Source organism: Phragmites australis, chromosome 16, assembly GCF_958298935.1.
Source record: "Phragmites australis chromosome 16, lpPhrAust1.1, whole genome shotgun sequence".
In the NCBI taxonomy this organism is placed as follows: Eukaryota; Viridiplantae; Streptophyta; class Magnoliopsida; order Poales; family Poaceae; genus Phragmites; species Phragmites australis.
In genome coordinates, this window is record NC_084936.1 from 29,712,691 (window position 1) to 29,738,961 (window position 26,271).

The 26,271-nt window shown below is 42.2% G+C and overlaps 2 protein-coding genes across 3 annotated transcripts; both read right to left on the reverse strand.

Moving 5' to 3' along the window:
- Positions 1-1,921: 1,921 nt before the first annotated feature.
- Positions 1,922-8,592, reverse strand: LOC133895245 (ubiquitin carboxyl-terminal hydrolase 2-like). Of its 2 annotated transcripts, XM_062335397.1 has the most exons (7): positions 8,408-8,592; positions 8,029-8,313; positions 7,037-7,088; positions 6,153-6,199; positions 3,200-3,246; positions 3,010-3,112; positions 1,922-2,926 (listed from the first exon to the last, which is right to left on the reverse strand). In XM_062335397.1, the coding sequence occupies exons 3-7, from the start codon at positions 7,065-7,067 to the stop codon at positions 2,159-2,161; spliced, it is 996 nt and encodes a 331-aa protein (XP_062191381.1). In that variant the 5' UTR covers positions 7,068-7,088; positions 8,029-8,313; positions 8,408-8,592; the 3' UTR covers positions 1,922-2,158. The 2 variants fall into 2 exon arrangements, with proteins under 2 accessions (XP_062191381.1, XP_062191380.1); XM_062335396.1 differs by lacking the exon at positions 8,029-8,313.
- A 6,408-nt stretch (positions 8,593-15,000) lies between these two features.
- On the reverse strand, positions 15,001-19,092 carry LOC133895246 (BAHD acyltransferase DCR-like). The gene is made up of 2 exons (XM_062335398.1): positions 18,576-19,092; positions 15,001-16,056 (listed from the first exon to the last, which is right to left on the reverse strand). The coding sequence occupies exons 1-2, from the start codon at positions 19,014-19,016 to the stop codon at positions 15,169-15,171; spliced, it is 1,329 nt and encodes a 442-aa protein (XP_062191382.1). The 5' UTR covers positions 19,017-19,092; the 3' UTR covers positions 15,001-15,168.
- Positions 19,093-26,271: the final 7,179 nt, after the last annotated feature.

Sequence of the window (26,271 nt, forward strand, 5' to 3'; positions counted from 1 at the left end):
TGGGGTGGTTTGGGCTGGTTGGTGTGGTGGGGCGGTGCGGCCGGGGTGTTAAATAGCTATTTTTAGCGCAGGGAGAAGAATAGACAATATATATATATATAGGACCACTATGATAAGATAGTATAATAACTACTTTTGTCCATAGTCTCTATTAAATTCATAAAAATGATAATTGTTTTAAAACAATATGCAGGATCACTATGCAACTGGGCATATATTTTAACATAACAGAAAACGATACAATATCAAAGCAGACATGCACACATAAATTTCATTTATAACAGCCAATGCCAAGCTAATAGTACGGTACTGCAAGAGATAGGCTTAACTATAATGTTTAAAAATCACTGTAATATCCAGTTGAACCAACTTGGAAGTGCCCTTTGCCATGCATATCCCCTGAGCAGTTACACATATCAGTCCATTACACAAAGCAATGGAGTGATGTGTGAGCCTTTCTTTCATATATATATTTTTTGCTTATCAGTTATCAGCAACAAAGAGTCACAAGCTTCCCTAAGGACAAAGAATAAACCGAAATAATCCCTATTGTGCAAAACGTTAGCATTGCCTTTGTATTTGAGTCCTAATGATGACAGCAACAGCAGCCATTGAGCTTGGTGACAGCGACATAACAGAAAAGAGTTCAAATCCATATGCGCTCAAGTCCAAACTCCAAACCTCCTACACTGCAAGACCGTCCTTGGTGCCATAAAGATGACTATGGTAGTAGAACAAGCTTAAGCTGTCCATTTGAATGTAATTTGGTCAGCCATCTCTCTGAAAATCTACAGGAGTTGATATCCACAAAACCACAAAGACACCATGCTATGCATTGTTGATATCCCAGATGGTATATTTCTAGTAACCAATCCAGATTCAAGAGCACTTTTTTGTCTATTTGATTTTACCTGCTTTTGATGTGCTCTTGGAGTGAGAGGAGGAGGGGGTGCGACCGGGTAGGGGTCGTTGCGGTCGAGGGTGTCCACGGCATGCGGCGGGAGGGCGGGGTGGTGGCGGCCGGCGGAGCACGACCTTGGAGCGGAGGGGTTGACCTTGAGCAGAAAGGAGGAGGAGGGGGTGCAGGCCGAGCAGGGGTCGTCGCGGTTGGGAGCGTTGATGATGTGGCGGGAGGGCAAGGGTCGTCGCGGTCGGGGTTGTCGACAGCGCACGACGGGAGGGTGGGGTCGTCACGGTTAGGGGCATCGGCGACAGGAGGGTGGTGGCATCAGGCGGAGCGTGTGATAGGAGTGCGGGGGTCGCCGCTTGGGTGCCGGGTTGGCGCATGAAAGGGAGTGGGAAGACAAGTCCTGCGTGGGAACCAGACGAGGGGGGAAGGGATTGGGAACAAAACTCGTTTGGTAGATTTAACTAGGATAGGGTGTGTTTAGGGGAATAGTAAAAATAAAGATCATGTTTGGAAAACTGTTAGTGTGTTTTTAGTTAAAAATCTCTAAATTTACTTATAAATAGCATAATATGTTGCCTCTTAGAGATGCTCTTACCAGACAGATTTTCTTTTCTTCAAACTTAATGATTCGCCATATTTAATTTGTGCTGTATATATATAGCAGCCAGAGTGACTACTAGTATTACTTTTACTGGCTCCAAGTTTAAGGGTTGGTATACTAATATTGACAAGGATTTGGTAAGTAGACAACAAAATTAGTATGGTTATGCTTTTTACTGGCTGTATGCAAGTGAAACGGCATTAGTCAAAAGGCACACTTTGGTATTGACAGGAACTTCTTTTGTGCAATTGATATGGCGTGTTAAGCATAGGATACGACACAAATTGAAACCTATTCTTGAATTTCAGTTTGTACTATGTTTCAGAAAGAAGGTTTGTCAGATGTCATGCAAAGGGCACCATCAGTCTGACAGGAAACCAAGAAACCATGCATGCATAATTCCCATACAGTGACTGGATAAACTCCACGGGGGCATTCGCCTGAGATCTTCAAGATGCACCTGAATATAGTTAAGTAGACATATGTGCCATATCTAAAACTGGGAATAAGCATAGGTTCAAACACTGGCCAAGAAAACAAAGGCCACTCAGCTACCTATACAAGAAACCAGGAGGTTTGCCTTAGAAGCAGCCATCCTTTAAAAGTGCGTAATAGCTCACTGATAGACAATAAAGACATTGCAGCTTTCACCTAGGATTGGGGCTGTATGACTTCTGCTTTGCCTTCGCCTTCTCTATCAGGGGCTTCAACTGCTTCTTCTCCTCAAGGATCTTGAGGAAATTGAATAAGAACGGCACGAAGTTGTGCTTCCTCCTGATGTTCTCCGTCTTCCACTTCTTGAACTTCTCCTCTTCCATTATGATCTTCTCTGTCACAGCCTCGATCTGAGCAGCCACCTCTGCTAGCGACTGCTCAACAGATGGCACGTGCCTACTGGCAGAAGGATCACCCATTTGGGTCAAGAGGCTCTCCCTCTTCCTCTGAAGTTCTTTGAGCTCTGCAGTGTACATCTCCTTCCGGTTCTTCAAAATAGCCATCACACTGAACCTTATCTCATTCTGAGAGAACCGGTCAATGTGTTCTTGAATGACAGGCTGGGCCATCCTTAACCATCCCACCTCACCAACACCACCTGGGCATTTTCCCAGGCTTATGGGTCCTTCTTTTAGTCCATCAAGCTCGTATAGGACACCATCCACTGGAACATAGCTTATGAAATGGTAAACATCATCATCCTTGCTAAATGATTTCTGCTCCTCCGGGATTTCTGACCTAGCAAATGAGTTATTAGACATACGAATGCTTTCACAATTTACTATAGCCAATCCTTTGAGTTCGGGTGGCAAGTCCTTTGCAAACTCCTTCAGCTTTTTCAGGTCATCACTAAGGGTGACGCCAGGAGAGTTCAAGACAACTGAAAGGATAGCTTGGGTTGCACATGCATTGTTAATTATCTGCGAGTAAGGAATTTTCTTGGTTATAGAAAGATATATATGAGTAAGTGTGGCAGTACACTCGACAAATCAACGATTCTGACCTGGTTAGCAAAGAAAAGGTTTGGAATTGCATCCCTGATGACAGGACGCTCATCCTTTTCTGGAGGTCGCCATTTGTACAGCACTATGAGCCCATAAACTGGCCTACCAAACACCAATAGAAATTTGGCATTGTTGGTTTACAAAAGAATGGAATTCAAGGTAATGCTAGATGTTATTAGGATAACATACTGAAGATCATTGAGAGCATCCAGGTCAAGTGAATAAAGTTCATCAACCTGTCAAGAAAAACAGCATATCATATCATACTTTGCCACTTCGTAGTAGTAAAAAAAAAAAAATCAAGTTTCACAAAAAGAAGCAAAAGCATAGCCTCATTCTTGGTACACATTTTTCTTGTACAATACTGTGACTTATAATCACTCTATCTTAAATATGCAGTTTTAGCATTCATGAGTTGGAACTAAAATTAGAAGCCTGAAAAAAAAAACACCAAAAACCTACATGGACTAATAGCTGAAGAAAGGAGAAATTATGTTACTATAAGAGTATGCAAAAAAGCAGGCTTAAGTGAGGGCTTTGTTCCAAATAAAGGCCGCTTACATGGTATAGGTAACATATCCATTATTATGTTAATTTAAAATTTGATGTCCATGCAGATATGAAGGGCCGTTTGTACGTTTTAAAGGGAATCAGATGTTTATTAGTGATATAGGCGCAGAGAAGTAATTAGGGAAGGAAATAATTAGTTTTCTTTTAGGATTCAGAATAATTAGTTTCCTTTTAGGTTTTAGAATAGTTAGATTTCAGGATTGATAAGTTTGATAATTTAGGATAGAATCAACTATGAGATAGAGTTGGATTCCGTTTAATAGTTAGTTGGATTATGATTAGGACTCTTTAGTTGGCTGGCTATATATAGTTGGCACTAGCTGTATATTAGGATCAAGCAAGAAATAAACAAATTAAAGATTAGAGCCTGCTAGGCGTTATGATCTAGTCATCCATAGTTACATGTCTACAATATTTGGTATAACGAGTCTTGTTCATGCGCCTATCTTCCACACCACCGCCGCTAAACCAGCCAATGTTCCTGCGCCAACCACCACGCCACCGCAGTTGTTCAGTTTCTACCTGTAGCAGCCGCTGATCTACTACACGTTGTGTCGTTGTCCACCATCGCCGCTCCACCACCACCGCTTTGCCCCGTCATTGATCACACATCCGGCATGCACTCCTCATCATGGGTGACAACGCTTACACCATAGAACTTCTCGGCACGATGATGGATAAACTTTTGACGAAAGTTGAAGCAATCGAGGCTCGTCAGGATTCATGGGAGAAAAATTTCAGCACCTCAGGTTTGGCTTCTTCAGCCACCTAGGGTCCTTTCAAGGGCAAATCAGCAAGCTCAAATGATGATATGTGCGTTCCTCGCTTTCTTAAGCTTACTTTCCCCAATTTCAATGGGGAGCAAGATCCTTTGCCTTGGTTGAACCGTTGTGAGCAATTCTTTCGGGGCAACAGACACCGAAGAATGACAAGGTATGGCTAGCTTCTTATCATATGACTGGCGATGCTCAACAATGGTATATACAATTTGAACGTGATCATGACACAGTTAAGTGATTCTCAGGAAGACGGATTCAGTGCATGAATATCAGAAAAAGTTTTTGGCCCTTCTTTCTCGAGTTACTCCATCCCTTGTGCCTAAGCAACAAGTCAACTTATTCACTGTGGGACTTGGAAAACCTCTTAGCACCGATGTTGAGATTCAAAATCCATCTGATCTTGAGGAAGCCATGAGTTTGGCACTTGCATATGAACAACGCCTTTGCGACGAGTCTGAAAACCGTTCTCAAGGTGGTTCTAGCACAACGGTAGCAGCAGTAATCACACCAGCAGCGGCAACATCTGCAGCAGCAGCAGCAGCAAGTCTGCAGTTATCTCCAGTAGTCCATCATGAAGGTCAGCAAAGTCGTCAATCTTCTCAAATTCCTGCAGTTCCTTCTCCCACCTCCGTTGTTGGACAACGCATGCACCGCCTAACTACACATGAGATGGCTGATCGCCGCGCAAAGGGATTATGCTTCAACTATCCTAAGCCATTTTCTAAAGATCACCTATGTCAATGTTCAATGAAGGAAATTTATTTTCTTCTGGAATTAGAAGAAGATATTGTTGCATACCAATACAACGATAATGGTTGATTCTTAGGCACAAGAAATTCAGCTCGAGGACAAGCTGTTTCATGGCAAGGAGGGAAATGATATAGGCGCAGAGAATTAATTAGGGAAGGAGAGAATTAGTTTCCTTTTAGGTTTCAGAATAATTAGTTTCCTTTTAAATTTTGGAATAGTTAGATTTCAGGATTGATAAGTTTGGTAATTTAGGGCCTGTTTGGCAGAGCTTCTCCTGATTCAAATTCTCTAAAAAAATTGATTCTCTGAGGAAGTGATTCTGTGGCTGAAAGTGATTCTTAATGATTCTCTAGGATAAACTCTATGAATCAGGAGAATCAGCGTGGTCAGCTCCTCAGGAGAAGCTACTTTTTTCAGCTCCTCAGCTTCTAGTTCATTTCAGTGAATCAGGAGAAGTGATTCACTCAGGGAGCTAAAGCCAAATTCTGCCGTTTGGCAGAGCTCCTCCAGATTCAGCTCAGAAGCTGAATCTGGAGCTCTGCCAAACGGGCCCTTAGGATAGAATAAGCTAGGAGATAGAGTTGGATTCGGTTTAATAGTTAGTTGGATTAAGATTAGAACTCTTCAATTGGCCAGCTATATATAGTTGGCAATAGCTGTGCATTAGAATCAAGCAAGAAATAAACAAAGTAAAGATCAGAGCCTGCTAGGCAGGGCGATCTAGTTATCCCCAGTTACCCGTCTACAATAAGTAGGCTGTTTTGTAGTACAAATATTTGTTTCTCATCACAAGATGTAGCATGGAACATCTGTCATTTAGTATTTAGCAGGCAAAACTTTGTCAGATATTCTCATTTCTAATGCTGGTGTGGATAATTGCTAATTAATCCATTCTATGAACAGGAAAGATGCATTATATGCTCACTTCGGTACTGATAAATATGGGTCCCAATCCCACCCTATACATGCTAAGACGTGGATTGACTGTTTGCTAACTGTTTACCCTTACTAAAAGCATAGAGTGAGAGTAGCTATTTACTTACTTGAAGACCCTTCACTTGCATCTGTTGCAGTAATTCAGTAAAAACACCTGTATAACAAGATATAAAGGTCACGAGTTTGTTCCTCCATCGTCCGAAAAAAAAGGCCAACAGTTGTAAGGAGAGAATACAAATTATCAGTGTACTGTTGGACCAGTTAACACATATCATCATGTGGAGCAAGAGAGGTCTAGGCTCTATATTTTTTTCTCCATTCCAATCACAAATGCTAGAGAGAGTAATTAATATGAGAGGAATTTCTTGTTAAAACCCAAAATGAAAAGGCAGAAATACCGGGAAGTCTAAATTGAGATGGACCATTATGTTACTCTAATACAATGTCCCAAAACACCTGGGCACTTTGTAGAGGTGCAACAAGTGTTGGTACACACATTTCAATCCTCTATCCTTATTAAACTTAGTCACAACACTAAGAGCAAGGGCAACAAACTTTCATTACTGAATTAACATTAATTTATTAATACATCATTTTTCAGGATAGATTGTTTAGAAATTAGCATAGTTATTTTAAATGCCTCATGTAGCACTATAAAAAAATTATTCTTAGAATAATAGTGTGACATGAAACACTTGCTAATGTCATACGCATACATGATGGGCCGAACGCCTAAGTATCAGCATCAGATGAAAAAAAATGGCATTTGGTGATTCAATGAACACAATGATATGGATCCTTTATGATACATCTAGTTATTTATAAATTATAATACATCTAATCATAAAGTTGTCTTTTTTTTTTCAGAACAGATGGTCAGAAGGCACTGATCAGGACCATGGAGGAACTAAACATGCGTTGCGGAGGAAACAGATTTAAAATGCATAATTCATCAGCTGTATTACTGATTCCTAACAGAAAACAAATTTACCAGGATCATTCTCGATTGCGTCCCAAGACATGGTAAGAAGCACTCTCCAAGTCTGCAAATAGAAAAAGATAGTAATAAAGACACATTCTTTTTACCATAGGGATTAGGAAAACACTGGAGCCAAATGTAATTTTCACCCAATTGCCAGTTGCCACGAAACAAAAAATGCAGCGGTAATAATGGAAAAAGGCAGACACAATTACTGAACTGAGGTAGCCGCTGAATTGGGGTTTGGAACCCTAAACCCAGGGGTCAAGTTAGCATGGGGGCATGCTGCTTTGTGAAGAAAAAACAACTAGCGCTAGCAATTGGTTCTCAAGTGCTATGCTGTGGACCTGAAAAAGATGGATCTTGCGCACGCTTTTGAAGAAGTAGAAAGAGCCTAATCAAAGTTAACCGAAACCACTAATGTATGGATGGACTAGATAACTACTTCACTAAGCAGCAAGGAAATCCAGTAAGTTGGAGTGAAAACGGAACTGATATAGACAGATACTGCCTTTACCATATTTGTTTTCATATTTTTTATCGTATTCGGAAAAAAATACGGATATCTTCGGATACAGATACGGATAGTCTCAAATACGATTCATAACAAATGCGGTCACGGATATTTCTTGGAACAAGAAAACCTCTTAAGTTGATCATCATACCTAGAGAAAGGACGAGAACGAAGCTATTTTTACAGTGATATACAAGAATGAATGATCTGAATGCTCTGGCGCCCACGTATTTTACCAATGCAACGACATCAACATTTATACTACTGCTATTGTTACAATGATATACAAGACACATGGCGGGATGCTGGAAAACAAAACAAGGACGAGGACGATGCTCTCACAAAACTGCAGGCACCATGATTAATTAACAAGGAGAATCATACAGATTCAGCCATCCTTTGTTCTCTTCTCTCTATTTACCTCTCACAAGCTAAGATTGAAACAGCGAGAGATTCAACCGATTGGGGAACGCAGGCTACGACTCCTTACCAACAAAAGAGGTAATCAAATCGAGTCGGGTGGATCTGCGGCCCCCCACGTCGCTCCACACTCCAGTTGAGGAGAGATGAAGGAGGCGGCAGTGGTGATGGATGGCCAAGGACGGGGACAACGGCTACGTGAGAAGCGCTCCTTCCTCCTTGGAGCCGGCGAGATGAGCGGAGGTCGGAACCAGCAGCCGATTTAGGGTTTCGGTGGGTGGATTTGGGATGGGAACCGCCGGCAGACCGTATGGATGGTGGAGCCGAGCAGTGGAAGAACGGGTAACGGGGCAGCCTGGATAGAAAGATAGTGAAACGGATCGGGATGGGCTGGGCTATAGTTCGAAAATCCATCGAAGCAAGCAAGCAAGATAGGGTTCCCTTCTTACCAGCAGCCGCCGCAGCAGCAGAAGAAGATGATGAAGAAGTCAATCCCCAGTGGCCAGTGCGGATGAATCTCCAGTGGACGTCAATCCAAGAGCAGTCGAGAGGGAGGGAGATTCGGCGCTGGGGTGGAAGAAGACGACGACACCAAGAGAGGCAGGCCCAGCAGGTTTTTGGGTCTCTTTCGAATGAGCTTTTCTATTCTATCTAGTTTAGGCAATCCATCCAAATTTTTTTACAAGTCAAGAGGGGAGACCCCTACCTAAAGTTTCATTCGAAAAAGGAGTTGTATGCATTCGCATGCAATGCAAAGTCCACGGGAAGAAGAGGAAGATACGAAAGAAAGGAATGCTGATAAGTCATAGGTACTATGACTTAATATTAGTGGCGGATCATGAAAAGATTTTAGAGGTGAACTTCACTTTGGCCTTGTAGGTAGGGCGATTGTATTATCTTGTCTTACTGTAAGGTTCGTCGCTGTTTAATATCGGTGATGAGTGTGATAGACATTATATGGTTTGAAGTTTGAGTTGAAATACGGATTTATTTTTTTATTGTATGGGCATGTCTATTGCTGCAATGCATGATTTTGTATGGAATTGCGTATGATGAATGTAGTTATATGTAATGCATGCAGAAGGTTATGTACCTACTTGGAGTTGGTGAAAGGTGGTGGATGCTATATTGTGGAATTGGAGAAAAGTGTATTGTTGTCTCATGATGAGGATTAGGACTAAGTGGGGATGCTTAGGGTCGGATGATCGGAATATTGGGTGAAGTCATAGGTTATCCACACCTTACATACGGAGAGGCAAAGAAGCATTGGATGGTTTATCAATACGAGTCAAAGGTGATCGGGGTTGGTGCAAGTGATTAGGTTATCCACGAAAGTGGAAGCGGAAAAGATTGCCGACGTGGAGGAGGAAGCGGGAAAGACTTAGCCAAGGTGGAGGATCATGAGACAAGGTGACACACGTCAAGATTGGGAAGATTTTGTTTTATTTGAAAGCAAGTGAGAAGTCACACTTTGAGAAACATGCATGATAGTGTGGCCTCAAAATCACGAGCGTTGGGTAGTGGTGCACATAGGGATATGGTGGTTTTACCCGTTTACCCATGGGTAAATATTCTAATAGGGTTAGGTTTGTTTCTTATTTGCTACCCGCGGGTATGTTCATTGACATAAATCGCTACTCATACCCATGAAACCTATTTATTCGTCAATATATATGATATGTGGGCCCGACTTACCCTAACTCTAATATTCCAACCACTCCAACAGTCCAACTCCAACGCCCCCCCCCCCCCCCCCGGCCGCCACTCACACTAGCCCACGTCACTGGCTACTCTTTGTCGCCTGTCCGTCGCCAAACGCCACCACGCCACCCGTCTACCATCACCTAGCCTCGCCCCTGAGCAGCCCAGTCCCTCCCCGCGTCGTCGCCGCCAACCCCGCCCTATGCCACCGCTGCCAACCCCGAGCTAAGCCAGCACTACCCAACCAGCGGGTAAATGGGTATACCCGTGGACGGAGCAAAAACTGCCAGGCATGGGTATGGGTAAGCACTACTCGTACTCGTTATACACGATTGTCATACCTAGGTACACATGGCGTAAGTTCCTCTTGTACCTCAAAAAAAATTCTCTTTTTCATTTTTCCAATGCAGGTCGTGTTTGTTTAGATGAAGGAATAAAACATATCCTGGTTTTTGCACAAAGTTATGTATGTAGCCATTCATTATTACAAAGTTTGACATAACATCCAGCAATCCAAATAAATTATGGAAAAACATAAGTGGCCTCAACATTTATTGAAAGAGATCAATCATAGAGGCTATTACTAAACCGTCAATCATATAGCATATATCTCCACCGCTGTTACTTTCGATCTTTATCATGCATCCTTTATAAGAGGCCGATCTTCCACCTTCTGCAACAAAGATCAAAATCGAATCCAGTATATGTCCCTAAAAAGAACTTGCGTGGAAGAATGAATTTTTGCCTTGTCAAAGGCTACATCATTTCGACTTAACCAAATAGCCTAACAAAGGGCACTAGCTCCAACCAAAACGTGGTTTTTAAGCTTTTAACTCATCCCATTAAACCAGCTACCAAACATATTAGAGACACTTGTTGGTGGATTAATGCCAAACGTAACTTGAACCACCCGTCAAATAAATTTAGCAAACCGATATTCAAAAAATAGATGTTGTATTGTTTCCTCGTGATAGCAGTCACAACATGTGGTAGTACCTTCCCAATGTCGTTTTGCTTAAAGAGGAACCATAAAAACACTTTAATCTTTAGTAGAACTTTTAACTTCCAAAGATACAAGGTAGCTAGAATGACTTATTCACTCATCAAAGCTTTATACATCAATCTGACCATGAATCTTTCATGTTGATGGACCATTAAAACACATCATGATTGCCGTTAGGTTGTATAAACACCAACTTAAGAATCAAGTCATTCCAAACTATCAAGTTATTTCCTACTAGTGTCCTTCTAAAAGCAATATTTAGGGGTCAGATCCTAAACACATCCGCATAGTGGCAAGCTTCTTGTACGCAATATGAAATAAAGAAGCGTATTGATGCTTTAGAGTTGTTTGTCCAGCTAAACATCCTCCCAAAATCTTATCTGAGACCCATTATTGAAGCTAAGGGAGCTTAGCCTGACGAAGTCTTGTTTGACTGCCATAAGACCAGTTCAAAATTGGGAATCTCCAAGCTTATGCTCCACTTCAGAAATTTTTTGTTTCTCATATATTTATTTCTTAATAAGTTTTGCCACAACCCTTCTTCATTTATTAGCTTAAACAACCATTTACTAAGCAACCATTTATTTTGGCAATTCTAAGTTGAGGATACACATTCCTCCTTGATCCTTAGGCATATAAAGAATGCTCCATTTTGCAAGTCTATATTTTTTCTTGTGCCCATCACATTGACAAAAGAAATGAGAACAGTAGTAATCGAGTTTCTTTAGAATCTCTTTAGGCACTTCAAATAAAGAAAGTATAATCATAGCAAGGCTGCTTAAAACCAAATTTATAAGAACAAGACAACCCCCGTATGATAAGTGTTTGCTTTTCCAACAACTTAACTTTCTCTAGAATCTCTCTTCGATTTCTTTTGAATCTTTGTTCAAAAGACTTTTATGATGCATCAGAATGCCTAAGTATTTAAAAGAAAACGTTCTAGAGTTACAGCCAAAAAATTATGAAAATGCAGCCTCATAATCTTTGTTGTTACCGTAACAAAACCATTCATTTTTATGAAAATTTATTTTCAAGCCCGATAACTGTTCAAAAGTTCATAGCAATAGTTTCATATTTTTTGGCTTGATCTAAATTGTGATTCATAAAGAGAATTGTATCGTTAGCGTATTGTAAGATAGAGAGGCCATTTTCAACAAGGTTGGAAATGACTCCCGCGATCTGCACCTCTTCTTTAGCTCACTCAATGAGAATGGACAACATATCTATAACCACATTCAACAAGATTGGAGAAAGGGGGTCACCTTTTCGCAGACCCTTTTTAGTTTGAAAGTAGTGTCATATATCATCATTGACTTTTTGTCAAGGGAATCCCTTACAATGATTTCGGAGTGTATTAGATGACGGGTATGTGATCTGCGTTTTGGGTGTGCCTGTGAAATGTGCGTGTGTGTATGTTGCTCAAGAACACCAGAGATATCCAGGTTCAGGTCCCCCGTGGGGTAATAGCCCTACATCCTGTGTATTTTTCTCAAGGAGTCCGTCTTTCCAAAAGATATCCCCCTTTATATTCCAAAGCGATAGAAATCTTACATGTGAGTCCAACAAAAAGACTCATACCTCCCTAGATGATCAATATAGGCTATCATTACAGGATGCGCATGCGCTGTGCATGCCCTGGAGCACTGCGATGCCCGTCCCATCCATCGGTCGCCTCACTGCTTGTCGCGCCCGAGTCGTCCGGCCTGCCCTGTCCCATTGCCGATTTCCCACGCACGTCTGCCACCTCCCGCCCTGTTGCGTATGCGAGCCCATCATGCAACAATTAATGTTGCGGGATGGGACAGGGCAGGCCGGACGACTCGGGAGAGAATCCTTTCATTCTTAGGGTTTGTTATAAAAATTTCTATTTTACCTTATCGTAAGCTTTCTCAAAATCTAATTTAAGAATAAAATCATCTAATTTCTTCCTATACATCTCATGGATCGTTTCATGTAAGATTATCATACCTTCCATAATATATCACCCAGATAAAAAGGCGATTTGAATTGGTCTAATGAATTTTTAAGCTACTAGAGTAATTCTATTAGTCAAAACTTAAGTGAAAATCTTGAAACTGATATTTAATAAGTAGATAGGCCTATACTGTGGATTTTCTTTGCTTGATTACGTTTTGGCAGCAAGGTTATTATTCTAAAATTTAAGCTAAAAAGAAGCAATGAACCAGAGTGGAACTCTTTAAATAAAAGCAACAAGTCACCCTTAATTACTTCCCAAAAATTTTGATATTTTTTTGCATGAAAGCCATTAGAGCCATGTGCTTTATTAGGTTCTATATGGAAAATTGCTTCTTTAACTTCTTTTTCGATGAACGGTGTAGTTACCAAATTATTTTCCCCTTCGAACACTTGAGGGATGTCGTCTCAGCATGTTTCATCCATGGTGAAATCATTCTTCTTAGGTGGACCAAACAAGCCTTTGTAGTATTGAGTAATGTACTTTTTCAAATTTTCCATTCCCTCTATTATCCCTTATCTTGTTCAAGTTTGAAAATTCTTGTTTTCCTATGCTGTCAATTTGCTACCAATTGAAAGTATTTGATATTATCATCCACTTGGTGCTACTTAGTTATTTTAGAGCGTTGAAGCCACTTAATCCCCTCCTCCTTTAATAACTGAGCTAGTCTTTGTTTTAAGATGATTTTTAACCTCCATCTCTTGTGGTAGCAATGGTGTAACCTCTGCCTTCTTGTCCAGGTAATGAAGTTTAAGTAGCAGCTCTTTCTTTTCTTTTCTAATTGTTCCCAGATAATTTTTAGCTTAACTCTGTAGGTATTGTCTTAACTTTCTAATCTTATTTTACCACTACTCCTGTGTTCCTTTTTCCACACATCTGCCACCGTCTTACGAAAACCCTCCTATATATAGTTAACCAACTTAATTCAAATTTGAACAAAAGTTGAACAAAGGTCGTGTTACACTCTCAAATTTGTAATGATGATTCCTGGCTCTATTCATCTTGTCCACGGATGCATTTTCGCTGCGCCTCTAATGCCACCAGCAAAACGGCATTGGTGGATTTGCGCTTGCGGTGTGGTGGTTATTTCAATTACTGACAGCGATTTCTCGCTCCTTTTCATTTCATATATCTCCCCCTGCAGATCGATTCAGAGCCCTACATCTACATATACTGTGAAATGTTGGACTCGGCAATTGAGGGAGAATGCAAATGGTTGCAGCTGCTTGCCAAGCAAGTGATTTTCCGTCTAAGCAAACAAGCAATGCTTTGTATCTTTGTTTGTCAGAAACGAAGAGAGATAGATATATACCTTGTCGTCCCATCCGATACTCTAGCCCTCTACACTGCATATGCATGTATATTTAAGAGAAGAGTGGCTGATTTTCAGAACAGGTCCGAAGATTGTCAGGTGCCATATATATATAGCGTGTCAGAAACTATTGATCTATGATCGATCTATAAAATGCAATGGAAACTGCACCAGAAGAGAAATGGTCTGGTGATCTGGTCCATAACACTCCACGGGATACAACGTCATGATAGTACCGGATTCATCAAGTCGAATTATATTGTTGACACGATAGTCTGTTTAAGCTCCAACGTCATGCATACAATGATCAGATGCCATTTTCATTTAGGACTGACTACACTTAATTGTTGGTACTAAGATCATGACTGTTACATACGCCCTTCTTTATTTGTCCATTCAATCTGCAGGTTGTAGCTGCGATTTACTCATCAGGAATTTATGTGAAGCAACCGATCTCGAGAACTCTTAATCAAATTCTGGATGATCAAATTCTTTATTTGTTCGCTCGATTAAGGAGAGGCAGATTGCGCCGGTAAAGCCTAATCATTTGTGATTAGACCTACGTACTCTTCCTGGAAATGCTTGATCGATCTAACAGTATATGCATGTTATCCACTTGAGATTTTAGAATAGCAAAACACATACCCAAAAGTATTCCCTCTCGTCAACTATTAATAATCACATAACAGAATCTAAGTAACAAACACCAAATAAAACAATACTCTTTTTGACCGAAGGGAGGAATACTTAGGTGTTGCAAACATATCTGTACTGAGAATCCAACCCAAATCCAGTAGTAGTACATGATGAGCCTGGCAACACACACTCTCTACATGAGAGAGAGTATTTCTCTTATACCACTATGAATTTTACTATTCTCTTATATGTCACTAAATGTGTTAATAGCATGTGGATATATGACCCACATGTTATTAACATGTCAAGGGATCTCATAATTTTTTTTAGTGACACAAGATTTTTATTCTATATATATACGTATATATATATATATATATATATAAGCCAGGAGTAGCAAGCAACACATACAATATTACAATTCAATTCAATTGAATTGAATTATACTAAAGGAGTATCAAGTTGTAGCAACAATCATTAACAAATCATGCAATCCTGCATACCATAATTAATTAGAGTACTCAAACCAAACCATTAACGTAACGATCGACCATGCATGACGTACGATCACCCAAATACCCAATTAGGCCGCTGCCTGCTGCAGGAAGTTGCCGTCCTCCTCCAGCTTCTGCATCGCCTCCGGCTGCAGTGCCAGCTCCATGTCGATGCCGCCGTCGCCACCGCGCCCCGGGTACAGGTACACCATCCCGTCGAACTTGTTGTTCCCGCCGCTGCGCACGCGCTCCGGCCTCCCGAACCCGAAGTCCACGTCGTACACCTTGAACCGCGGCGAGCTGCCCACCGCCACGCAGTTTGGACCCGCGTCGCTGTAGTGGAACAGCTTCGGCGCCGCCTCGTACTCCTCCAGCCTCCGGTTCACCGCCGCCGCGTCGTGCTCGTCGATCGCCTTCTGCAGGAGCCCCGCCGCCAGCTCGGGGGGACCGCCCAGCAGCATCCCCGCGGGGACGCCCGTGAACACGGCCTGGATGAGGTTGCCGAAGTAGGCAGCCGGAAGCGGAGGGTTCAGGCGGGAGCGGCAGTCCGCGAACACGGCGAAGGCCGTGATGTCGGAGGGGCCGAGCCCGCGCGCGCGGGAGATGGCGCGCCAGATGTGCGCGCCCAGGGACTGGAAGGTGGAGAAGGGCTTGGCGCCCGGCGGCAGCGCGGCGTTCGCGACGGCCTTGATGCGGCCGACGGTGGCCTCCGGGAACGAGAAGACGCGGGCCACCAGCACCTTCTTGGGGCCGTTGGGGTCGGTCTTCTCGTGGGCCTCCGCGGACGCCGGCAGGTCGAGGCGGACGCGGACGGAGCGCGCCAGGGAGCGGTCGTGGATGGGTAGCACCGACGGTGCGCCGCTGGCGCTGCGGCAGAGCTCCGCCCAAGAGGACATGAAGTGCCAGGTGGAGGTGCCGTCGAGCACGGCGTGGTTGAAGGCGCACCCCACCGCCAGCCCGTCCTTGAGCTTCGTGAACTGCACCGGCCATCAATTCGATCAGTGGTTCATCCATTTCACGCGCGCCAACCGAATTCTAATTTTATTTTTAGTTTTTTGAGCACGCAAACAGCTTTAATTTGTGTGTCCATGTATGTATTTTGCGACGGAAAAGAATTTAATTTGCACAACAGTAATAACAATACTAAAAGTCCACACATTCTTCCTGTACCCTGCTACAGCCTACAGTCACTAATTAACACCCAAAAGTTTACACTGTTAATTCACCAAATTTTTAAACGGACGCTACGCCTATTTCTACCAATACGGATGCTACATTTTCTTTGACCAACTAATTTGCAATTCCATTGATTTGTCTTAATTTCCTAGATAACAAGTTTTACATCTGTAACTTTGTGGTTTTACTAGCTAGGCTTCGTACATCTTCGGATATAGCGGCTGTCATATTTTTATTCCCGATCGGTTTATGTAAATTTCTTTCTGAATGTACAGCAGTCCAATTACTCATGTCTTGTTGGTAGGTGGTCTGGTTTAAATACGGGCTAGCTGTGCGTTCAATACCTTTAAGATTCATTCGTGCTGCACAATGGGGATCGGTACATAGTACTAGAAACAAGATTACTTCAGATCTACATGGAGTAGATTTCACAGAATTTGAAAATTGTGTATTAATTGAATTTTACTGTACATGAAGGCATACCAGTTTAAATAGGCTTTTTTTATTTTTTATTTTTAAAAGTCAGAAGCTATTTAAATAGCTGGTTTGTGGTTCCAACTTACGGTAGCTTTTAGCTCACTGGAAAAATGACCATGGCTAACATGGGCGGACCCACCATGATGCATGAGTATTCAATTGAATACCTAATTTTTTTGCAAAAAAATTGAGTATATAGCACCAATACTACGTATATATATCTTTGCTGCTTCAATCCATCAGACCACTCAGCAAATCGTGAGCTCAAGCTACTATCCATCCTCCACTCGACCTATTAATTGAAAGGAAAAATCACAAAAAAACCCTAAAAGTCACTTGAATTTTGACTTTCCCTCCCAAAAGTTGTTTTGTTGCAAAAAAATTCCCAAAAATTTGATTTTGTTGCATAAAACCCCCTAAAAATTCAAAAAAATAAAAAATCTCAAAACAAAATTCTAAAAAAACTAAAGACAATTCTAAGACCTTCTGTGAATTTTTTTTTCAAAAATAATATCATTTGCATCATATTTCATGGAGAGGAAGTTTGAAAAAAAAAGAAAAATGTGCAGCTCATTTATTAACTCATGTTATTTTAACTTTGTCATGTCTACCATTATTTTTCCTACACAAATAATTGTTTCAGTAAACTAATAAAAGTGGTTTCACTAATTTTAGGGGTGTTATGGATTAGTTATGAATTAATCTATCTGCAACACATTTACTCAATCCTGCACGTTACAATAACTATTTCAAGATTTCATGTATTTTTACAAGATAGAGGATCATGTAAGAAGACTAAAAAATTCTGTTTCATAATTTTTGAATTAGTAAATAATTAACTATGCATTTAACTCGAATTAATAAATGAGTTGCACGTTTTTCTTTTTTTTCAAACTTACTCTCCATGTAATATGATGCAAAGGATATTATTTTTGAAAACAAATTTCACAAAAGGTCTTATAATTGTCTCTAGTTTTTTTTAGAATTTTTTGTGATTTTTTTAAATTTTTTTAAATTTTTGGGCGTGTTTTTGCAACAAAATCAAACATTTAGGGTTTTTTTTGCAAAAAAACAATTTTTGGAGGGGAAAGTTAAAATCCAAGTGACTTTTGGTGGGGGGTTTGCATTTTTTCCTAACTGAAAAGAGCCCACATAGCAACAAACATCAAAAGCTTATGATATCTATGTTGTGACTGCCCAGTTCGGCAATCAGCAGTTGAGCGTAAATTTTTTGTGCAAGTTAAGGATAGTGACATCATTAAACGCTTCCAAGCCATAAAGGAACACAAAATTAAATTGTAATTTTCTTTAAATGCTTTGTAATTTCTTTTAATTAGTTAAAACTTCTCTACTATGAACAATTTATACTTTAAAATTTACGCTACTATAGATTTCTCGTATTTTGGATTGAACATTTTTTTTAATACTGAATACTCAATCGCTAAATCCTGGGTCCGCCACTGGTGGCTAAAATGAAAAAAAGGCTGATAAGTAGATTCTAACTATCTTTTTTAATTTTTATGTACTAAGAAGCTAAAAATATATTATAAAAACTAGAACCAAATTTCAACAGCAACAGTGCGTTAGAAGCTCCGAAGCACAGTTTATCCAGACAGATCAATAGTGTTGATCCCACTCCCATCCCATGAATTGTGAAGATGAGGATGTTGAGTGTTACATAGGGCGGGATCTGTTTGGAATTCCAAAATTTCAGCTCGATTCTTAGAGGATATGATGTGTGTGGAGATGAGATCGATGTCATTCCTGATGCATGCAAACGCAATGCATTCTGCATATATAGACAAAGATGAGGCGGTGGGCAGAAGATCTGAGGATGACTCACCTGCACGGCGAGCAGCGGGCGACGGAGCCCCTCGAGGTTCATGACGCCGGTGTACGGCACGAGGTGCTGCATGACCCTCTCTGCCTCCTCGGCGCAGTCCCCTTCCGCGAGGTCGACGACGGAGACGCCCTCGGCCTCGGCCTCGACGACCTCCGCCCCCTCGTGGCCCTCCACGGCGAGCGCGCCATCGGCGACCTGGCGGATGCGACCGGCGAGCGGGTAGAAGACTCGGAGCGCGTCGGCGAGCGCGGCCGTCATGCGGGCGACGGCGTCGGGGAAGGCGGCGGCGGCGGCAGGGGTGCGGTAGAGGAGGAGCTTCTGGTTGTAGTAGAAGGTGATGTAGGGGAGGTCGAAGGTGGCGAGGGTGCACCTGTTGGTGGCGGGAGCCACGGTGCGGGTGGCGGTCACGGTGACCGGCGCCGGCTGGTTCTCCACGGCCATTGTGTTCTCTTTTCTGTGAGTGAGTGTGGTGGAGCTGAAGCTGAAGCTGAGTGAGTGTGAGGAGCTAGCTAGCTGTAGGTAGGTGAGTGATATAGGGAGGGAGGGAGAAGGTGGTGGTGGGTCGGCCATTAATTGCGATCGGAGGTGAGTCGAATTGAATTAGGGTAGATGGTTCGGTTGGAAGGGGGAGGCCATGAATAATTAGACGACCGACGTCATTAAGCGCCACCCTAGCTAGCTGCCGTAGTGTACTCAACTCACTCCAGCATCATAAGGACTTGGATGCAACATAGAGTAGCTAGGAGTATGTCTTAGTGCAAATCAACATACTACTCCTATATATCCTAGGATCCTTGCTGCCGGAAGCCTCAATTATAACAACGCACAACTACAACAAAAATTATAATTCTATTGCCTTTAGGTTACACCAAGTCATTCACAACAAAGACCGTTTGTTAGGGTTTCAGATTTCTCTAGAAACATCTCGGTTATAGTTTTTCCTTAGAAACATTTATTCGATGAATAAGAGTCACTTTGTGCAATTTTTTATCTAGTTAGATGGATTCCGATTCTGAAGAGAGGATGTCGGTTGTAAACGAGAATGAAGTGATTCAGAAACAGAAAAAAACACATTTTGCTTGTTTCTCTCTTGTAGTGTAAAAAAGAGAAATCATCTTGTTAGTGTTATAAAATCATCTTCATACGAGTAACCATTCCAATCTCAACTTTTACATCCGCTCACACGGTCTCAGATTTAGTCAACTAAATAGAAACTCGACTCGATCTGTTCAAACAAAATTAACCAACCAAATTTTTTTTTAACAAATATAACTCCGCTCAACCAACTTCTCTTAGCCTGCTTATACTATACAGCTCTACAAAATTCATGCGGGGAACCAAACACACCCATGATAAAACGGGGTGACTCTTGGAATTTTCAAGACTTCATTCAAATTTCACTAAATTCTAAGGACTTAGATTTAAACTCTCTTTCTAAGGAACCACGTTACGTTGGGATGGAGGCCCCTGGAGTACAACTCTACCTGCTAGGATTCAAATCTTGTGCTCATAATTTACAAACATATAAGTATTTTCAATGGTAATTAAATTTGTAGACTTGCGATCGATAGAGGTGCACTAGCGGGTGTCAGTGGTGTGATTGTATAGTTGTGCTTATGTATGTGCCACCTTGTAATAGCAAAAATAAATAAAGAAAGGAAAACACTTTACGTAGACCCAACGCAAATGTGCAGGACCAACAAAATTGTGCCAATAAAGTGCTCAATGCTTGTGTACATGCTTAGTCGTAGCCTAAAATATTTTAACGCGGAATGATCAGTTTGATGTTTGAACATGCTACCAGTCTATCTCCCATTCACCCTCGATCTCAGCTTCTTTAATTTAATTTCAGGGCAAAAAGATCGAAAAAGGAGAGTCCGGTTTTCTCAACTCCCAGCAGCCCATATTCCCATCCGTCAAATGTATGGGAGCAACAAAATTCTCGTGACGACTTCACGATAAAAATGAATTTCACGTAGCTATATAGATGTACTATATACTCCACAATCTTCACTTATGGGAACAGCATGATTTAAAGCAAGCCCAAACAGGTAATGGTCCATTCGAATCCAATATAAATCGATCACCGACCATTTAGCAATTAGCATCTACGGAGTATTAACTAGCAGTATGCATGCAGTACTATATACACATAGAACTTTTTCATCTTCTCAGCATGACCCTTTAGTGAAGCAATGCATAACTATGCACGTGAACTAATGAGAAAGTTAGCGACCTCAGAGCAATTCCAACAATATTAACAGCTACTACCTATAAGAGTTATACATGTCACAAATAGATAATATTATAGACAATCTCACTAATAGCTTTAATGTAGTAGTCTAAGTTTTATATCTTTTCACATGTCATTTAGTAGTCTAACTTTTTTTTTTGCGACGAATTTATTATTAGATATGCCATCACAGTCTACCACAGTTTCTCATATATTCATGATCGGCGTTGTGCATATGCTGTTGCTTTTCAGCCATTATGGAATAATTTTACTTTTTGCAACGTACCAACTGCTGAATGTCTGTCTGCTTGGGAACAAGAGAAATAGTGTTATCTTTTCGCATGTAAATGCAATTAGGCGTAAGCTATTTATTTTTTTAACAAAATAAATAAGATATGAGCCGACATAGCCGATTGATCAGTTAAAATTTAATCAAACTTCAAATTTTACTGATCATGCTACTGTATATATGCACATCTGAACCGATCGATGGAGTATTAAGTAGGTAGGAGATTAGTGCCTGCATTGCGTGCATGTTACATGGATCAGGATGCATGTATATAGAGTCTGCAGGCAGCAGCAACAGCATGAGTGCAGGGTTACCAGTAGCGGGTCACCCTGTACGTACTCGATCGATCTGTACTTCTGTAGGCAGGCCGCGGTGCAACCAAAATTAACGTCGGTACGCATGCACAGGTCACAGAGTGCAATATATATAATTCACGCAGGGTCCGGTCCAATATTAAATCTCGGAAAAAAACCAGCTCACCTCAGATCAGCTAGCTCTGGTGGCTTAATTTCGATCGATCGATCGAGTGAATACTATACCTACCTATACAGAAAGACAGCTATGCTTGTGTGTCGATCATATCGCGCGGCGCATGAGAAATGCAGAGACAACGTACCATGTCATGAGCCGTGCCATATCGATCGGAATTTCTTTCAAGCTCTTGTACAACAATTTAATCTGTACCCAAAATATGCGCTTAATTAAGCTATTTTGCCAAAGTGGTGTTGATGGATCGTCCTACTCCCGGGAAAAGGGAAAACTAGTATGTACTTAATTCAGGAGTATATATTTTTGATTGGATTCATAGTTTATTTTTTTAAATGTATGTATATCCGGAGTACATAAAAGACTTCACATATGTATGTATGTGTGGTCACTACATGTACTAATTTATACTAGCAACTGCACATATGTTTGAAACACATAAAATCAATTTGGCATATAGTAATCAGAAGAATTAAAAAAATATAGTATAACAAAAGGGATATTTAAATATATGAAATTCACAATATGATCATGTAATTTCAGGAGGGAGGAGAATGACGAGCACCTAGATAGGAGGGTAGAGAGGACTGGTATCGTCCAGAGTTGACTGCCCGTAGCAACGCTGTAAGGAGGACCAAGATGGTGACCGATTTTTTATAAAAACATTTCTCGCATAATACATTGGTATGAAGATAGCGCAACAAAGGAAACCTCCATGGTAGATAGCGGTAGAGGCGATGTATGGGTGGCCGCAACCGCTAGAAAGTTGGCATTGTAGATAAAATACGGGAGATGGTACACTCTATAGAACCTGGCACTGTAGGCGAAATACTGGAGGCGACACACCCTCCGAAGAAACCTGGTACTGTAGGTGAAGTGCGAGAGGTAGTGCATCCTCAAGAGAAATGCGACACTGTAGACGAAGTGTGAGAGGTGATGCACCCTTAAGAGAAATAGGATACTGTAGGTGAAGTGTGAGGGGCGATGCAACCTCTGGAGAAATCTAACATTATAGGAGAAAACCAGTGATAAATATATAGAAAGCAAATATAACCTAATACTTATAATTTTATGTAATTCACTCCAAAGAATGAGGAGATAGAGGAGATGGACGGTACTAGCGCCGCGGCTTATTAAGACCGATGGATAGCGATCGGTCGACAGCAACCACGCAGAATGCAGTGAAGAGCCTAGTACTGTACCTTGCGATGAGGTAGCTTAATTAGCCTCCGATATGATCGGGCGGAATTGATGTACGTACAACCGATCGGGAAGAAGAAAGCAAATCAACCAAGTTTAATTAGCCTCCGATATGATCGTGCGGAATTGATGTACGTACAACCGATCAGGAAGAAGAAAGCAAACCAACCAAGTTTAATTAGCCTTGTTGTCTTCTTTTCCATAAAGCTAGAGAAGACGACCGATCATACAATATCAGCTGAATTAATTCATTGATGGAATTGGCGGAGTGATGAAGTTGGAGGGAAGAAGATATATATATATATATATATATAGAAAAACTATATAGATGTATATAAAAGTACATACTCTTGGAGTATATTAATGTATGGATCGGGTCGGATCGGAGCAAGTGCAAGGCCGGTCGGGCTGGATTGCAGTTGCAGCAGCAGCAGCAGGACTGCAGGACTAGTCACGGCCGGTGTGCATGTGACCACCTTAAATATGCCATTAATTACCTTGGACGCATATGTTCTGCTCATCGGCTCACCCACCTCAGCCCACGCACTTTCGTTTTTGCATGGCCCAACAGAAATTGGCCCAACAGAAATTGACGGGCCTTCGTTCTCCTTCTCCTTGGGCCCACTTTTTCCTTCCCAGGCCACCTATATGGGCTGCCCATCTAACATGTACCACAGCAGGGAGAGAGAGTACATTGGGTTGGACTAGGGATGCCAACGGGGCCCGACTGCCCTTGTCTCCGTCCCCAAAACTCGTATCGGCTAAATACATGATCTGTCTTCGTCGGATCTCTTGAAAAGATGGCAGCATGATATGACTTCACTACCAGAAGCTACTAGAGTGATGTCATATGAGATTAAAAAATATATTAATATGTAAGTGTAATATTTAAATTTGTAATACATAGAAAGTAGATATACGGTCATAAAAGATGGTTTCTTTAATTAAAAAGATACTAGTCGTCACATGTAATACATAAAAATTAGACACGTTCGAATATACTAGACTAGTTTGTGAATCAAACATGCATCATGAAACAAATATCTAAGTTAAAAAAAACAAAGATAAAATCCTACTATTATCTCCCCTACTGTCGTCGATTGTTCCTATCATCATGGTCCCGTCGCCACCGCCGCTGGTTCGCCCTCACATGGCCTCTAGAGTAGGTCAGATTGTCCGATGGAACAACCTGCCTGATAGGCCTCGTAGCAATAAGGGAGTCGAGGTCTCCTCCTGGATATGATAATTATGCTTCCTAATTATTGAGCACACCCAGTGGTCAACCCATTTCCCCCTGAATACGTGCAACCGTCACGAACAATCGGACACCAAACACTTAACGTCGTACTCTCTTTTGCTTGACTTCACAACATTTAACTGCCTCCGAAAAGACAACGACCAAAATTTTATTGCATCAATAACAATCTCCTTAGTAAGGTATATAGTACCCTATAACACCTTGTTCTCATGATATTCCCACAGTGTCTAATGACCCTCACTAACCACTATCTTTGAAATTTTATGATTACTCCACTATACAGGAACAAGAACATTTTCCTCCTCGTTAGATGATTCTTCATTGGTAATAGCTTCCTCGAGCTTCTGATCCTCCCTCTACATCTCTTCAATTTGCTAGAGATGTGCTCCCCCACATTGGCTACACGCCTCGATTGTATCTCCTACACATCCTCAACGTCTTGCTCGTCTCTCATAGATGTTGCGTGTGCTTCATCCACCACTACCTGATTTGTTACTGTTACTATTGTCGATGAATCAGGAACCAGGGATCCCCGAATCCCAAGGTCAGGCCACCAATCCGCCATGTGGCGTCATCCCGCTGGGTCACCTCCGCGAGGTAAAAAAGACTAAGTTTCGGGAGAGGGCGCTCGGGGCCACAGTCAGTGGTCCCCGAGTACCCAGGTTCCCCGATGATCTGTGAAGACTAAGTACCGGAAGGAGTGTGCCCGGGGCTGCGAGCAGTAGCCCCCCGGGCACCCGAGTACCCCGAGGGTCCACTGAAGGAAGTTCCGGGAGAGAGTGCTCGGGGCTGCGCTCAGCGGCCTCCGAGCACTCGGTTCCCCGAGGATCCGTACAAGCATGCCCGGGAGAGAGTGCTCGGGGAGGTGAACAGTAGCCCCCGAGCACTCGGTTCCCCGAGGACCGAGGGAGGACATTCTCGGGAGAGAGTGCTCGGGGAGGTGAACAGTGACCCCCCGAGCACTCGGTTCCCCGACGACCCAGGAAGCCCCCTGACAGTGGCCCCCACAGGGGTCCAGCGATGAGGTGTCAGCCAGCGAAAGGCCCGAGACCGCATTTAAGAGCGCGCGTGGCTTGTCAGCTCCAACTGCTCCCGCCACGCTCGGTGTCAGTTCCTGCCATATTCTGACAGAAGGGCGTGGGGACATTAAATGCACGGGTCCCATCCCGTGCCATCCGGCACGTCTCGGGATAACGTCGCAAGGGCCGAGGCTTTCAATCTGCCGCAGCGCTGCTGTGGTAGGAGAACAAGACAGGACGAGCACGCCGGGCCACTCTGCGGCTGCCCGGTGGGCCCGCTCCACGACGCCCATTGCCAGTGCTATTATGGCGACAGATGACCGGGCGCGGGACGCATTTTCAACCCCCAGTCACTTCGCACAGAGGCTATGATGACGTCCTTTCCATTTATGGTGCCTTGGAACTCGTGCCATCCCATTCGGGGCACGCTACTGCCGGCAGGTATTTAAAGCAGTTAGCAGTACGGACAAAGAAAGGCTCTGGATAAGTTAGACAATCTCTCGGAAGTTGAAAAATCCTTGAAAAGGTGAATATCTCTCAGGGAGGTGGTGCGGAGGTTCGAGGAGGTTGAGACGCTGGAGTGGAAGGATGTGGTATTCAGGCTGATCATGCATATGATAGGGGTGAGGGAGGCCTAGAGGACGAGCAGGTTAGGAAGGTCAGAAATGCTACCGCATGGCTGTTCCAGTCGCTCACAGATTTCCTCAAGGTGAGGTGGTGTCTTCCCTCTGCTTGTGCCTAAGCATATTTTGTTTGCAGATTGTATTTTATGTGCCCATATGAGAGTGCCTTCCCTCTGTTTATGCCTGCAATCCCTCTGTTTATGCCTGAAATCCCTCTGTTTATGCCTGCAATTGTTGATGCTTGTTGTGGTTTATTCGTGATTATGGTGATGGTTGACAGATTATAAAGCTAGACCAGAGGAAACAAAGTGTGCAGCTGAGGGCTCTAAGTTATGTGCTCTACAAAATTCGATCACAATTAGATTTGGACTCTAGGTAAACATGATATACACCATCTGATCAATAGCTGCTATTAGATCTACAGTAACTGTTCGCTATACTTAATCAGCAATATTATCGTGTGCAAATTTTCGACTCCTATTATAACGCACCTGCATTCAACTAGTATAGTAAAAAATACGCATACCACCGTTATATACTAAGAGCTATAAAAAAACAACAATATTTTAGAAAATATAAAACTCTAAA